Source organism: Helianthus annuus, chromosome 13 (genome assembly GCF_002127325.2).
Source record: "Helianthus annuus cultivar XRQ/B chromosome 13, HanXRQr2.0-SUNRISE, whole genome shotgun sequence".
Classification (NCBI taxonomy): domain Eukaryota; kingdom Viridiplantae; phylum Streptophyta; class Magnoliopsida; order Asterales; family Asteraceae; genus Helianthus; species Helianthus annuus.
In genome coordinates this window covers 75,355,441-75,371,218 of record NC_035445.2, presented here as the reverse complement: position 1 = coordinate 75,371,218, position 15,778 = coordinate 75,355,441, and the positions used below count along the sequence as shown (strand labels likewise).

Below are 15,778 nucleotides of genomic sequence, written 5' to 3'. Positions count from 1 at the left end.
ACCTTCTCCAACGCATAAATGGTTGGGAGTTCACGTTCTCATCATCTTTAGTAAAATCAAGGCCACCACAAAGACATTCATAACAAGCTCTACCGTAGTTTTTAGCGGATAACCCCAATTTTGGTTTAATAGTACATCCCAACAGGAGATGACCATACTTGTTCAATTTATCTCTTTCAACTTGGATACCGTGAGGCGGACCCTCGAAAGTTTTAACATACGCAGTCGGGATTCGCAAATCTTCCAGACGTAGAGCACGCAGGGCTTTGAACCCAAATACATTACCTACAATGGAAAAAAAAACATGTTAGTAACACAACCTTCTTCAAAAAGGTCTAATGGGTACGCTACATAAGCAATACATTGATTGTCTTCTCCAGGAACAGGCTCAAGTCCATAGCATGGTCCCTAACTTTTGCAAAACTACACATAGAGCCATTACACTTTTATCTTCTTTCAATTTTCAAATAACCACCAAAAGTTACAATTCTAACCCTTATACTTTTAATTCTTTCATTTCACACTCTAAAACTAAGTAAGTTACACATTCATTTCCAACTTTGGTAATTGCCAACTTTGATCCACCAACTTTTTTGTACTTAATAACTTGACGTCTCATTTTTCTACGAATTACTTTTACGACTTTAGATCATAGCGTCACACATTAATATACTTTTTTTATCTGTGTATAACCATGTTAATGTCTAAATTACTTTTACGACTTTACACGGTTATCTAAAATATTGTTACACACCACAATGAGCGATTCATACTCTTTTTTATCCATATCTAATGACGTTAATGTCAAGAACGTACTGTATATAACAAAGTCAAACACGTGTAATGTCGCGTGCGGGCATCACACGTTAATGTCATCACCGTACACTGTAACCGCAATGCTTATATAGGCTTCACAGAGTTAGATCGAATATGTCAAAACATGTGTTTTTATATGGTTAACGAATCATATAACGTGCCGCCTGCTATAAACAACTAAGGTGTCGCCACCGTAATGCGCGACGTATGGCAGTTTTAACGTACCTGTCATTTTAAATTCACGTTTCAACGTAAACGACTCACGTTTTGACATAGATTTTTCTCTCAGGCGAGTCTGATAAAAAATAATACGTTTTTATACTTATTCTATGTACGTTCGTAAACTGTGTTCGAAAGCGAGTCGGGTCAAATATAATGCGTGTTCATTCGACGAAGATGTAATTTTTATTTTGGATAAAGAGTCAAGTCAAATATACACTATAAATGCAAGTTATTATAATTTTCGACGCCGCCGCAATGCACAGCAGGTCAAGATCCTAGTAATCCCTATAGTTACATCAGCATTTAGCGAGAAGATGTATCAACTATCAAATTTGATGTTAGTTTTATAATAAAAATATGGATTAAACAACTTAATGACTTTATAGATTTGGATTTCATTGCAACTATGAATCAAAATATGGATTTGATGATAAGATGGAATGTGATACATATCCAACTGACCCAACGGGTCAAATCCACTCGTTTCCTGCTGCTGATCCGAGACCTATGACCCAATTAATTGCGGTTATAATTAGCTCTGATCATGGGAGAAACCGACGTAGTAGCAACATGTTAATGGGCTGTTATTTAGTATTTTATGTCTTTAAATACGTTGTCTAAAAGCATTCACGTTGAATTCCTATCTTTAGATGGTATATTTGTTGAAAACAAATGCAGAATTAACTACATTACTTGGATATTTGATCACCAGAAAGAATAGCATCTGCTGCAGAATCCAAGTCATGAGGAAAGAAAACCCTGCAAGTCAACGAACGGTCAACTTTTCATCGATTAGCAATTTTTATTTGGTCAAACATGAATAGTAGCATCTAATTCCAGGGACAAAGTAGTAAACATCTAATGCATAAAATTAAGAGATTGAACCAAATGTTTTATAATACTAATTTGAGTAAATGTCATTTTCGTCCCTGAGGTCTCGCCAGTTTTGCGACTTTCGTCCAAAGGTTTGTTTTTCCGCATCTGGATCCAAAAGGTTTGAAATCTTGCCATTTTCATCCAGATCGTTAACTTCATCCATTTTCCTCCGTTAATTCAGGGGTATTTCTGTCTTTTTTTGTTAACTTAAAGGGCAATTCGGTCTTTTTCACTTTATGTAAAAAGACTGAATACCCCTGAAAAAGACCGAATTGCCCTTTAAATAAACAAAAAAGACAAAAATACCCACGACGTAACGGAGAAAAAAGAATCGAGTTAACGACCCGGATGAAAATGGCAAGAGTTCAGACCTTTTGGATCCAGATGCGGAAAAACAAACCTTTGGACGAAGTCGAAAGTTGCAAAACTCACCAAACCTCAGGGACGAAAATGGCGTTTTACTTTACTAATTTTATCATTAGTGGACATTGCACACATAATGTCTGAAATATAAAAAATACCTGCATGTATTGTGGTACAGAGTTCTGCTCAGTTGGTTTATATCCGCAACACCTTTACACCCACCCACAACCTCAAGAACTTGCCTGAGGATAATTGATATGTCATAAATAAATAATTCGATAATTACGAATGTAAGAACAATATAATACGAATAAGTTGAGAGAAATGCTCTTACCGAACTAAACATGGTTCATTCCGACCTTTGACTAAACAATCCTGGTCATACTTCTCTTTCTTCTTAGACGGCCAGGTGGATTTTACGAAATTTTTTCCGGCATGAGTGTTTTTTATCTCACAATACGGAGAATCCGTCTCGATCATCATTCTATCAACCGGGATACCCTTTAGAGCGTCAAGGTTTTCAGAAGTTTTTAAAGAGCACCCATTTATACCTGTTGTTATTGGAAGAAGTAAGATATTAAATTTGGAACGTGTACGTTTATGGAAATGAGAAATCAATTTACGACATGTATTTAGTCCAACTGCAAGTGAAAATGGAATGAATACCTATGAAGAGATTGCTAAATGCCAGAAGCTTATCTCGGTCTTCAGGAGTACCAGTAAATGAGTGGGCAACTCCGCCACAGAACCTGTCGCGTAATATAAGAATACTTAACCAAATTCTGTTTTTTATAATCTTGATTTTTAAAAAGGAAAACTTACAAGTTTTGTCCTTTATCTTTATACCACTTTTCAGGCAGTGTCCTTTTTAACGAATGTTGACAGGCGGTGTCCTTTACTAGGTATTTTGTTGCAAGTTTAGTCCTTTACACCCAACCCAGTTAAAAAACCCTGTTAATTGTTGACAGGCGGTGTCCTTTACTAGGTATTTTGTTGCAAGTTTAGTCCTTTACCTAGGTACTTTGTTGCAAGTTTAGTCCTTTACACCCAACAATTAACAGGGTTTTTTAACTGGGTTGGGTGTAAAGGACTAAACTTGCAACAAAATACCTAGTAAAGGACACCGCCTGTCAACATTCGTTAAAAAGGACACCGCCTGAAAAGTGGTATAAAGATAAAGGACAAAACTTGTAATTTTTCCTTTTAAAAATGGTGTTTAGAGTTGTGAATTGTGAGGTATTTAGAGGAGATGGGCTTTGAATCGAGGTGGAGGATGTGGATGAGTAGGCAATTAGCCGTTTTCAGTCTGCTACCTATTGGTTTTGATGAATGGTTCCCCGTCAAGACGGTTTTGGATGCATCTAGGCATGAGGCAGGGGGTTTAATGTCTCCACTCTCCACCATTATTTAGTGATATAGTTGTCCAAGGCGCAATGCACACTCAAGGCGCGAAGGGTGAGCCTTGGGCCTAGGTAGAGGTGTAAAGAAGCCCAGAGGCTCGAGAGCTACTCGTGATCAGCTCTCGAACGAGCCGAGCCTTAAAGAGCCCGAGCCTAAAATAGAGCTCGTTTAGTTATTGAGCCCGAGCTCGAGCCTGAAATACAAAGCTCATTTAGGCTCACGAGCCCAAACAAAATTTCCGTTTTTTTTATATATAATATAATAATAATGATAATATCGGTGAGCTGAGCTTTGGCTTGTTTAAGTGATATATAAGCGAGCTTGAGCTGAGCTTTTTAGCTCGTTTGAGGTTTTTCTAAAAATAGCTCGAGCTTTGGGTTTTACTCGCGAGCCGAGCTCGAGCTCAAAAAAGTAGGCTCGAACCGAGCCGAGCTCGAACTCGAGCTTCATAAAAACATGCTAGTCGGACTCGGGCTCAGGCCCGGCTTGTTTACACCCCTAGGCCTAGGTGCAAGGCGCTTAAAAAGCGGCAGCCTGAGATAAGCAAGGCGCATAGCATAAACATACTATTTTTAGGCTCGTTTAGGGCTAGTTGAGGCAGGTTCCAGGACATTTTAAATGTTTCGGACTAGTTTGGCCGAACTTTGTAGATTTTTACCGGAGTAAACCAAACTTGGTCAGAACCTTGCTGGAACATAACCAGAGCGTCTGAATAGCCGCAAGGAGATTTCCTTGCGACTCGCCTCGCCTGAGGGCCTAGGCGGGTACCCGAATGGCTTTAGACAACACAGTTTAATAAGGGTAAAGTTCTTGTACAAATAATCTTAACATACTAAACATACAAATTGAAGGAAAACTCAAAAAGACAAGGTGGCATTTTTGTAATTATCAATAACTATCAAAGTTACTCTACAAATATACCTAAAAAAACCTAACCACTCCCCCCACCCCAAAAAAAACCTAAACCCCCCACCCCAAAAAAAACCTAAAAAAAAACCTAACCCCCCCCCCCCCAAAAAAAAAACCTAAAAAAAACCTAACCCCCCCCCCCCCACAACCCAAGCTAAAATGCTAAAAACTAAACCCCCCAAAAAACCTAAAAAAATCTAAAAAAATAAAAAAAAACACACAAATTACTTTATGTTATTTTTTTAACATTTTTTATTAAAAAAACGCTACTTTTAGTAGCAGCCAAAAAAAAAAAATTTTTTTTTTTTTTTTTTTTTGCTTGCTAACGAAATGTAGCGATTTTTTAATAAAAAATGTTAAAAAAAAAAATTGTGTTTTTTTAGGTATTTTTGGTTGTAACTTTGATAGTTGGTGGTAATTACAAAAATGCCACCTTGTCTTTTTGGGTTTTCCTTCAATTTGTATGTTTAGTATGTTAAGATTATTTGTATTTGATCTTTTGCCGTTTAATAATACCAGTGAAGGGCATCATACATTAATAATACCTTTGCTTGTTTTGCTCAAGAATGTCACAGAAATCTCCAGCAGCTGCTCGCATATGAAGAAACATCGGGAGCTTCAGGATATGTGCTAATTCAAACTGCCTTTCAAAGTACCTAGTAATAACAATATATAGTTTTAAAACCAATAAATCATACCCCCAAACATGGAAATTTATCTATAAAACTCATATATATGCTTCAAGCAGTGCGTACTTCTTTTGAATATCCGGTGGACAAAAATGAGTTCGGTCGTAGTCCAGTCCACATTCACCAATTGCCACTACCTTTTAAAAAATCCAAGAATTTATTAACAGTTCTTCCGGTTTAGACGATTTTAAAAAGACTAAATTGCATTTTACATCCTTTAAGTTTTAACAAAGTTGCAGGTGATGTCCTTTAACTGCGGAATTTATGTTACTTTTTTTTTATCAGGCAGTGTCCTTTAGCCCTAACCCGGTTAAAATTTTGGGTTAAGTCTGACCACCTGCCCCTCACATGAGGGCATTTTGGTCTTTTTACCTTTTTTCTTTCGACAATCTTATGGACGTCCTTCATGTTACTATTTTTATCGGAAGTGAAATGAATATTTTGCCCTCACATGAGTTTCACATGGTTACATTTAACTTAAAAAACTAACTAGGTTAGGGTAAAAGGAAATGTGCATAAAAGTGTTAATATAAAGGACATACGGTGTAATTTCCGTAGTTAAAGGACAGCGCTTGCAACTTCGTTAAAACTTAAAGGACGTAAAAAGCAATTTAGTCTTTTAAAAATTCAGCATCATATTTAATTAAATTTCAAAATGTCCGATTCACATTAATCTTACCTTCCCTTTTTCAATGCCCTCTTTAGCTAATGACAATAGTGCCTGGAAATGCTTTTCTGGATCTCCACTCTCATCAAACTCCTAAACCAGATTAGAAAAAAAAAAAAAAAAAAAAAAAAAAAAAAAAAAAAAACACACATCAACGCGGTAACTTTTATGTTTGAGCGACGAAAAGATTAGCAACGAACGTTAAATGGATATACACACATTGCATCGTGTCGGGTGCACTCCAACTGTACAAAACAGCCTTGCTGCAACAAACATTACACTCTAAGAACAAGTATTCCACAAAATAAATCCAATCGAATACTGCGAAACTGATAAAACTACACTAACATCAGTACACACATTAACTAACCATCAGTTTCTGCAATAGCTAAAGCTTCCTTTGACTCCTCAAGTGATCCTCCCGTGACCTGCAACAAAGATAAGTTTATACCTTTGTTATCAAGGCTTGCGCAGGTGTGCGCCTAGGCCCAGTGCAGCCTTCTCGCTTCGCTTCAAAAGCCCCACTTATAGGGCCTCAAGCACATTTTTCAGGCCAAGTTCCAACGAAACTCCGGCCAAAATTCGTCTGAAACAATTATACCAACTCTAAACAAGCCTAAATAGCCCTAAAGAAGCCTAAAACCCCTAAAAAAGTATTTTTATACTATACGCCTCGTCTAAAAAAGCCCTCACTTTTTAAGCGCCTTCAGTGCATCTTGCGCCTTCGACAACTACGGTTTATACCTTGGTTGTAAAAATCCTGACTAGTCTCTGATTAATCGCATGTCGAAGGTTCACCAAGTAATTTTTATCTAATCGGCCAACTAATCAGTAGACGGTCAACATTGGTCAAATCCAGTCCTAATTGGCCAAAAATCGGTGGCAGTCTAGCGATTCCGGCCAAATTCTTGACCAAAACCTATAAATTCCTACTTGAAAATATGGGTCAAAGAGTCTACTTAAAAAATACTATAAAACTGAAAATTACATATAAAATCCGAATCCGATTAATCCCTATTAATCTCGATTAATAGCTAATCAGTACCCCAACGACCGACTAGCGCCTAGCGATTCTTACAACACTGACGCACTTTATACACAATCTGAATCAGCAAGTCAAACTACTATTTAACTATTTCAACCTAATCTATCAATTGAAAATCTGTAACCATACAATACAAGAAACATGAAATGCTAAACTTACAATAATCCGGTCAACGCCCGCGTTCCAGGCCCTACCTAAAACAGCTGCAATATCGGGCAAATGGCATTGTTTTCCATTATATACACCCTTAAACATGCTATCTGCATAACATATTACAAAATTCAATCAGTTTATAATAAAAAGCTTTGAACTTTTTCATGAATTCTTGAATTATGCAATGCAATTATGAAATAAATAAGTAACCTGTAAAGTTAACTGCAATGTCTGGATGATTTGAAGTGGGATTGAAACAAGAGAGACATAAATGAGTGTTAGTAGGTTTAATAATATGGAGTAGAAGATTTAGGGGGTATAGAATATAGAATGAAGTAGAAGAGACATGCCTATCATCCGAAGTGTCGCCATGGATGAACCTCAAAGAGATGAATTGCAGGGTGTTTGGTTTGTGCCCAGATTAGGGATTTAGAAAGGATTGAGGTTATGTTATGGGGTGTTGATTACAACCAATGTAAACGTTAGGGTCTGAAATGGAACTTACATCAAGTATAGAGGGGTGTTTGTCACACTTTTGCTTGGGATTAACTGTTTGGCAACTTCTGAATGATTAAGTGTTGAACCGGTAAGAGTTCTAAACTATTAAGGGGTTGTTTGGCAACATCTGAATGGTTAAATGTTGAACCAGTAAGAGGTCTGAACCATTAAGGTTCTGTTTGTTTTTTTACAAAAGAGCTTCAGGACCTCTTTTGTCTTCACCAAGCAGACCACGCGCAGACATAGGGCTTTGAAGCTTATTTGTTTTTCTGAAGACAATTCATTAAAAAACCACTTCAGAAACTCTTCCTCGGGCAGATGTTGATTTACCTCTTCACATGTCTGTTCATCCTCTTCCAAACACACAACTCTCAAACCCTATCCCTTCTCCATTCACGACCTCCTCCCCTGCTCCTCCACCTCACGCCGCCGACCTCCTCCCCTGCTCCTCCACCTCACGCCGACCTCTTCCCCTGCTCCTCCACCTCACGCCGACCTCCTCCCCTGCTCCTCCACCTCACGCACCACCGCTGAGCACCACCGAGCCGAGCACCACCGCAGTCGTTCCCCTTGTATCTCCACTCATCCTCCAATCTAAAGGTATCAAGATCTGAATTTATTATCAAGATCTGATTTGTTCTTGAAGTTACCAGCATAAATGTGTGACCTATTATAATAGATCTGATTTGTTCTCAGCCACCACCTCCACCACCAGCATGATAATATTTTCTGGGTTTCATAAGAAGGACAAGTTTCAAGAAATCTTTGCCTTTTGAGCCAAAAGATGAGAGCTTTTTTCTGGGTTTTGTGAATTGCTTCAGATTTGAAGTCATGAAGTATTAATTAAAGATTTTAAAGAGAGACCCAATTCACAAACCTTTTAATCTTCATATCAGTATTTGAGCTCCCTCTTTTTAATTTGCTTCTGCTGCTTCTCTATCTTGTGCGTGTTGTGTGTTTTGTGTGTGTGAAGTGGTTTTTGTAGAAAAAAAAAACAAACCCTCTTCTTTTTGCAGACTGCAGACATTTGGTCCAGCTCTTTTTGCAGACTGCAGACATTTGGTCCAGCTCTTCTCCTGCAGATGTGGTCCGCAGACTGCAGACCTTTTACCTCTGAAAAAACAAACAGCACCTAAGTGCTGAACCAGTAAGAGGTCTGAACCATTAAGAGCCTGTATAATGCTTAACCATTCAGAGGCAAATGTCTGACCAATTCAGATTAGAGGTCTTAACCATTCAGACTCTGTATAAATCTTAACCATTCAGAGGCAAATGTCTGAACCATTCAGACATCTGCTCATGAAACAAACAGTCTGAACCATTAAGTGTTGAACCAGTAAGAGGTCTAAATCATTAAGAGCCTTATTAAGAGGTAAACAAACAGCCCCTAAGTGTTGAACCAGTGAGAGGTCTGAACCATTAAGAGCAAGTATAATGCTTAACCGTTCATAAGCAAATGTCTAACTAATTCAGATATTAGAGGTCTTAACCATTTAGACTTGGTATACTACTTAACCATTCAGAGGCAGATGTCTAAGCTATTCTGCTCGCGAAACAAAACAGTATGAACCATCTAGTGCTGAACTAGTAAGAGGTCTGAACCATTAAGAGCTAAACAAACAGTCCCTAAAAGTGATTCTATTTACACCAAAGATACATTCTAGTATTTACACTAAGGTGGTGTTTTTTTCCTAAAAAAGATCTCTTCTGCCTGCGTCACGCAGACCACGTGGTGACATTGTTATCTGTAAACTGTTTGTTTTTTCGAATACATTTCATTAAAAACGTCTGTGTGAGCTCTTCTTGGTGCAGACTTGACCCAGCCACTTCTAAGATCTTCTAAGGTCTGCAGAGGGTTAAACACCACCACCATCGTCCACCACCGTCCCCCGTCCATCACCACCATCCACCACCACCGTCTACGTCCACCACCGTCCGTACACCAGTACCAATTTATTTTAGAAATCTACATACATTAAAAAATAAACAACCTTTTTTTATTGCAAAATGCAGAGGTTTGGTCCACCTCTTCTTCTGCAGATGTGGTCCGCAGACTGCAGCAGACATTTAACCTCTTAAAAAACAAAAAACACCTAAGTGATGTGATATTAATAAATTTAAATTTATGTTTTTCTTTTATAACTTCCGATATATAATATTTTATTAAAAAATGAATATGGTTTTGTGATGTGCTTTTTTATCTACGTTTTGACATAAATTTTATAAAAAAACGGAATATAAAATTTTATAACGACTTATAAAACGATATATTTGACACGGCTACATTTTTTTTAAATTTATATCAAAATGTAGATAAAAATAAGCATATCGCAAAACCATATTCGTTAAAAAAACATTAGTATGTGTTTCATGTGTTAAACATGATCAAGGAAGTAGCTTAGAATAAGATAGGGATAACATTTAATGTTAAAAAAAAATATCATGTCGTTTTGATTAAAAAAAAATATGTGTTGAATCAGTGACTTTGATTTTAAAAAATGACAAATCAAATTCGTCAATTTGGTAAAAGCGGTTGTTTAGTGGGTTGAACCGACTTTTATTAAAATAAACTGATATCATTTATTCGTAACAATTTTTTTAAAGTAATAAAATAAAATAATTCATGAATGCTATACACATGGCTCAGTAAAAGAAAATGGTATGTATGGTTTACACCATCTGTTTCAAACTCTATACTAATTGATTTGTTTAAATTTGATCGATTTTCGCCATTACGCGTACTACAAAGCACAAGAAGTATTTACGTAAACTAACACGAAAGGACATTGAAAAACTATATGTAGCCCACGAAGAGTACGCATTGGTCGTAGGCCTGTGGTGTAATTGCTATAATGCACAGCAAGGTCAATTTACGTGGGGTGATCAAGGACATCCCTCGGTAAGGCTAGAAGTTGTGGCTTCACATGATCTATGGATTTGACATGTTTAATTCGGTGTTGTTGGTTCAAATAACAACTTAAATGTTCTTTATTGGTCGGAGCTTTTCAACGACATTGTATAAGGTACCATTGAAACGCCCCAAACTCGGGGTCTTGGTTGTTGGATTTACTGTTTGGCAAATGGTTCAAAGTAAAAAATGTTTCATTAAAATCGCATCACAAAAAATTAAGTCTCTGCCCAAATAAATTAAAAAAAAATTGTCTTAACAACATAATCTAAAAACAATATGCCAGCCGCTAGGGATCTCTGTTGCATGCCAACCACCTTCTAATTAACTTAATATGCATACTAAAAGTCAGCTACACTGAGTGAATTATAATTTAATCATGCAACCATAAACTTTAACAATTAACAATCAATAAACGCATCACGTAAATAAGCACATACAATTGTACACTATACAATAAACACAACACTATATCATGACTGCCTATACTATGCAACATGCATACTATAATACTTTATATTTAATCGCTTTAAAAGCGTACACTTTACTGTTAACAGAATCGTTTCATGGTTTATTGTTTTAAGGAAAATATCACTACTATACTTTGAAAACATTGTGAATATGCACATCGCCTTAACACGGTAAGTAAGAAGGGTCTAGAAACTCACTTGTTTGTTGTAAACTACTTTGCGCAAATGTGTATAAGTTAGAATGAATGTTACATAATCAAAATGAAAGCTAACACACGAGAACATGTCACTATCTCAACTGTCACCGGAAGTGTCGCCGGACACTGTCGGCGGGCATTGACAGAGTGTTGTCGGGCAACTGTCACAGTATCACTAGGTAACTATCATACGCTAGACAACTTTCAGAATGTCATATGGCCACTGTCTGAGTGTCGTCGGGCACTTGTCCGAGCGTAGTAGGACATTTGTCGCCTAAGTTGCGTTAGGTCTTTCATACAATAATCAAACCTAAGTGTCATAAATCATTGATCGACCTTGTAAATATTGCCTAACTTCCCCAAACTGCCTCGTCGAGTGTCGCCAAATCTTCGTGGAGTGTTGTCAATGAACACTCCATTGTCGCTGATTGGAGATTTATTCATAACAAGTTTGTTTTCAACCCAAAATTATAACTTTTTATGTCTAAAACATGTGTTTAACTTACATGAAGCAAAATTTCAGCTTCTATCCCCTTTTACACGTAAAAATATGACCTTTATGGGGAAAACACATGTTTTACCTAAAATAAAAACTCGTTTACATAAAAAAAAAAGATATTTGGATGTCGATTCTTACCTGGATACAATCAAAACGTGGTTCATTTTTAGTACTAGAAAGTTGAATTAATAGTTGGTGATATTTATATAAATAGTTTGAAAGTCTCGTTTATAGTTTTTATCAAAATTTATAAGAACACAAGCGGACATAAGTAAAGGAACAAAGTGTATGTTCATGCTTGTAACACCCCGTGTTTTCGAATGTCAAAGTCAAAGTCAAAGTCCAAGTCAACTTTGACTTTCTTTGACTGAAATTAGTCTATTTTATTTGTATTCTGTGGAGTAAGTGTTGTAATCAGAAAGAATCGAAGTAATCAAATGTTTAATCAACGCGAACCGGGTTACAACTGTGAATAGTAGGAAGTAACAATGCGATAAAGCTAATTAATCAGTAATCAAACCGATCTAACAATCATCGAACTCGAGACTCGAACTATGCGAACTTGGTATTATATTACTTGTGTGTGTGCCTTATGTGTTACTTGTGCGTGTTTACCTTATGCTTTGTGTGGTATTCAATCGAATCAATCGAAACTCGAAACTCAAATCGAATGCAATCGAAATCGAATTAAGAGGAATGATAACGTAAGGGTAGGATGTAATATGGATGATTGTATGTTAGATATAGTAGTTGGGACTGAAAGTAATTTGAATAGGAAACTTTATCATACTCGTCTCGTCTTCAATCGAAACCGAAATATCGAAAATCGTCGCGAAACATTCAAAAAGGGGTCACTGATCGAACAGGAGACCACTGATCGAACAGGCCAGCCGATCGAACCAACTGTTCGATCAAGCAGGCCAGCCGATCAGGGGTCCTGGCCGGTCGGTCGACACTTTCCTCTTTTGGAAGCCTATAAATAGGGTTGTCATTGTCATCTTTACCACTTTTGGAAAGCTCTGACCGACCAACTCTTCTTCTCCACCTTTTCTCATATTTCTTCCATTTCCGGTAAGTTTTCATCTTAAATCTTGTACTTTCTTAATCAAAACATGCTCCTACACCTTTCTATCTTTCGAATCTTGACTTATAACCGTGAAATCACCAAGATCTAAGCATTCTTGGATGATGTCATCAAGGTGTTCTTCAAGAACACCATGCTTTGGCCTTAATCCACCATGAATAGCTCGGATCTAACCGATTTCCACATAAACAAGCTAAGATCTACCAAAGATCCACATAAACAAGCTAGGATTCCAACTTTCTTTCAACTCTTTTACACTCAATGCCTTCAAGACCGGTTGAAACGGAGCTTGAACCAACATACTAATCATTCTAACAGTTGTGTGGTTCAAGATTCGGATTTTAACCACGAGGTTCACCGATTTCGGGTTAAACTTCAAACTCTAGTTCTGAACCGTTCACCGGCCGGATTTGGGTGATTCCTGTCCGAGCAAGGGGAAACAAGTAAGAATGAAGGTCCCATAGTTCAGCTCGTTGTCAAACTACCTCAATATAACGTCAAATAACCAAAACAGCCAAGTGTTAGACGAACAGGCCGACCAGGTCAGGATGCTGGCCAAACGGTTAGGCTGTTCGAACGAACAACCCAACCGATCGGACACACCAGCCGATCGACCAGGCCAGCCGATCGGCTAGCATATGGTCCCACTCATTGACAAATACATGAAGTATAGTATCGAACGAGATGATGTTCGATCGAACAACCGTTTGTCAACATTACTCTTCGGATCATGAGATACTATGCTTCAACACTAGTCGATTTTTAGTTCGTTGTCGTATGGGAATGCCACCCGATCGGGTATGCTACTCGATCGAACAGGTTGTTCGATCGAATATGCTGTTCGATTGAGTGACATCCTATGTTGAGGACTACAACTGAAGTTCCTAACCGATCGGTTATGCTGACCGATCGAACGGTCCGTTCGATCGATCGACCTGAAAGGTAAGAACACTTCAGTGTTCTCAAATACTGTAACGAAAACTTCAAAAAGTTCAAACCATCAAACACAAACACATCCTATTCATAGGAAGAAACAATCCACTAAAACAGTCCAGCTGATCGAGCCTACCGGCCGATCGAACGGACTGCCCGAACGGATCGCCTAGCCGAACGAACGACCCGTTCGATCGAACCTGCTGTTCGATCGACCAGGCTGTTCGACCCACTTACACTTATTTCCCATTTTACGTGTATTCATCGCTGTGCTATCGAACTATTAAGGCTAACCCTACTCTCAAGCGCTCCCTTCAATCCATAAACCAATCGCTGTGAGTATACTCGATCCCTTTTTGCTTTTAGCACTTTTGGGTGTTACATACGTTACTTATATCAAAACACAAACAATCACACTACTCAAACTATTTGAACGCTAGCCAATATGCATGTATTACGTGACTAAATGAATGCTTGTTGATTGTGTTTACACGTGGAATGTTGTCTACCTGCCTTAACGACGTAGTACTATAGTTTGGACTCAGCACCCGTTCACACGGGGGTTGTTAAGGACAATTACTTGCATGGATTACGGTGGTAATCATGTATTGCGAACCGTCTCGGACGGTCAACCCACAGTCTTTGGTATCGATAGGTCCATGTCGATAATTAACATGCTTCATTTTCCTCTGTGTACGTGCTGGTTATGCGCAAACTATTCGAACTCTATATGCTATTATCAAATTTGTATGCTCACCTTTACATTATATGTATTGACTTTATTTTAACGTATGTGACAGGTGTTTAAGATGTTTGCTTGCTAGGAGAGCGAGGCTAGGAATAAGCTCTATAGGCCCCCAACAAATAGTTGTCTGTCAAGAAGGAGCAACTAGAGCATAGTTGTCTATAGATCTTGTCAGGCTGGGTCTTTAGGAGCATTTGAACAATATTTATTTGTCTTATTTAAATCTGAGTTCTCGGAACAGAATATTTGACTAGTTGTTATCTGTAATAATTTGTTTGTTATTTGGGACACGGTATGGGACGTGTTAATTTAATCTGAATAGTGATAATAATTGTTATGGAAACTTCTGGACAATCTGTTTCGCTCAGTGCCATGCCCCGATGATTCCGCCATCGGTTGGGGTGTGACAATGCTCGTTCGTTTAATTAAACGAACAAAAAAGTTTGTTTATATTTTTTCGTTTATTACATAAAGATAATAAATGGACTTCCCATCTAATAAATTAATGAACAGTTCATAAATGTTTGATATGTTTACAAACCTAGGTAAATTACTAGTTAACAAGACCAATGAGGGTGATAGTCCATTGATAAAGGCAAAACCTTTATACACCTAGGTTTGGAAAGAGTGTGGTCTTTGGTTCAAGTAGGGGTGTAACACAAGCCCAGAGGCTCGAGAGCTACTCGTGATCGGCTCGGTTAAAAGCTCAAATGAACCGAGCCTTAACGAGCCCGAGCTGAAACAGTGCTCGTTTGGTTGTTGAGCCCGAGCTTGAGCCTGAAATACAAAGCTCGTCGCGAGCCTAAACAAAAATTTAGTTTTTTTATATACAATATAATAACAATGAATATAACATTGGTGAGCCGAGCACGAGCACAAGCCGAGCTTTTATCTTGTTCGAGGTTGTTCTCAAAATAGCTCGAGCCGAGTCTAGCCGCGCTCGAACTTTGAGTTTTATTCACGAGCCGAGTTCGAGTTCAAATAAGCAGGCTCGAACCGAGCATGAGCCGAGCTTTTAGCTTGTTTGAGGTTGTTCTCAAAATAGTTTGAGCCGAGTCCAGCCAAGCTCGAACTTTTTGTTTTTCGCGAGCCAAGTTTGTGTTCAAATAAGCGGACTCGAACCAAGCTAAGCTCGAGCTTCATAAAAATATGACGAGCCGAGCTCAAGCCTAGTCAGGCTCAGCCCAACTTGTTTACACCACTCGATTCAAGTCCCATAGAGAAGAGATTAAAAAAATTAACGGTTAAAAAAGAAAAAAACTAGTTAACAGTAACACGAAGAAGAAAAGGAAAACCCCTCAAT

The 15,778-nt window shown here is 38.0% G+C and overlaps 1 protein-coding gene and 1 long non-coding RNA gene across 4 annotated transcripts; one reads left to right on the top strand and one right to left on the bottom strand.

Annotated features, from left to right (window-relative positions):
* Nucleotides 1-206: 206 nt before the first annotated feature.
* On the bottom strand, nt 207-8,537 carry LOC110898204 (putative deoxyribonuclease TATDN1). 3 transcript variants are annotated; one of them, XM_022144963.2, is made up of 13 exons: nt 7,492-7,841; nt 7,352-7,372; nt 7,148-7,248; nt 6,314-6,371; nt 6,163-6,206; nt 5,956-6,036; nt 5,343-5,413; nt 5,133-5,243; nt 2,944-3,026; nt 2,612-2,828; nt 2,436-2,519; nt 1,732-1,797; nt 207-285 (listed from the first exon to the last, which is right to left on the bottom strand). In XM_022144963.2, the coding sequence occupies exons 1-13, from the start codon at nt 7,511-7,513 to the stop codon at nt 282-284; spliced, it is 963 nt and encodes a 320-aa protein (XP_022000655.1). In that variant the 5' UTR covers nt 7,514-7,841; the 3' UTR covers nt 207-281. The 3 variants fall into 3 exon arrangements, with proteins under 3 accessions (XP_022000655.1, XP_022000653.1, XP_022000654.1); XM_022144961.2 differs by lacking the exon at nt 207-285 and adding an exon at nt 1,251-1,543; XM_022144962.2 differs by lacking the exons at nt 207-285; nt 7,352-7,372; nt 7,492-7,841 and adding exons at nt 1,251-1,543; nt 8,517-8,537.
* Nucleotides 7,872-8,548, top strand: LOC110898205. Its single transcript, XR_002569266.2, has 2 exons — nt 7,872-8,239; nt 8,336-8,548. It is a non-coding gene; the product is annotated as an uncharacterized LOC110898205 (long non-coding RNA).
* Nucleotides 8,549-15,778: the final 7,230 nt, after the last annotated feature.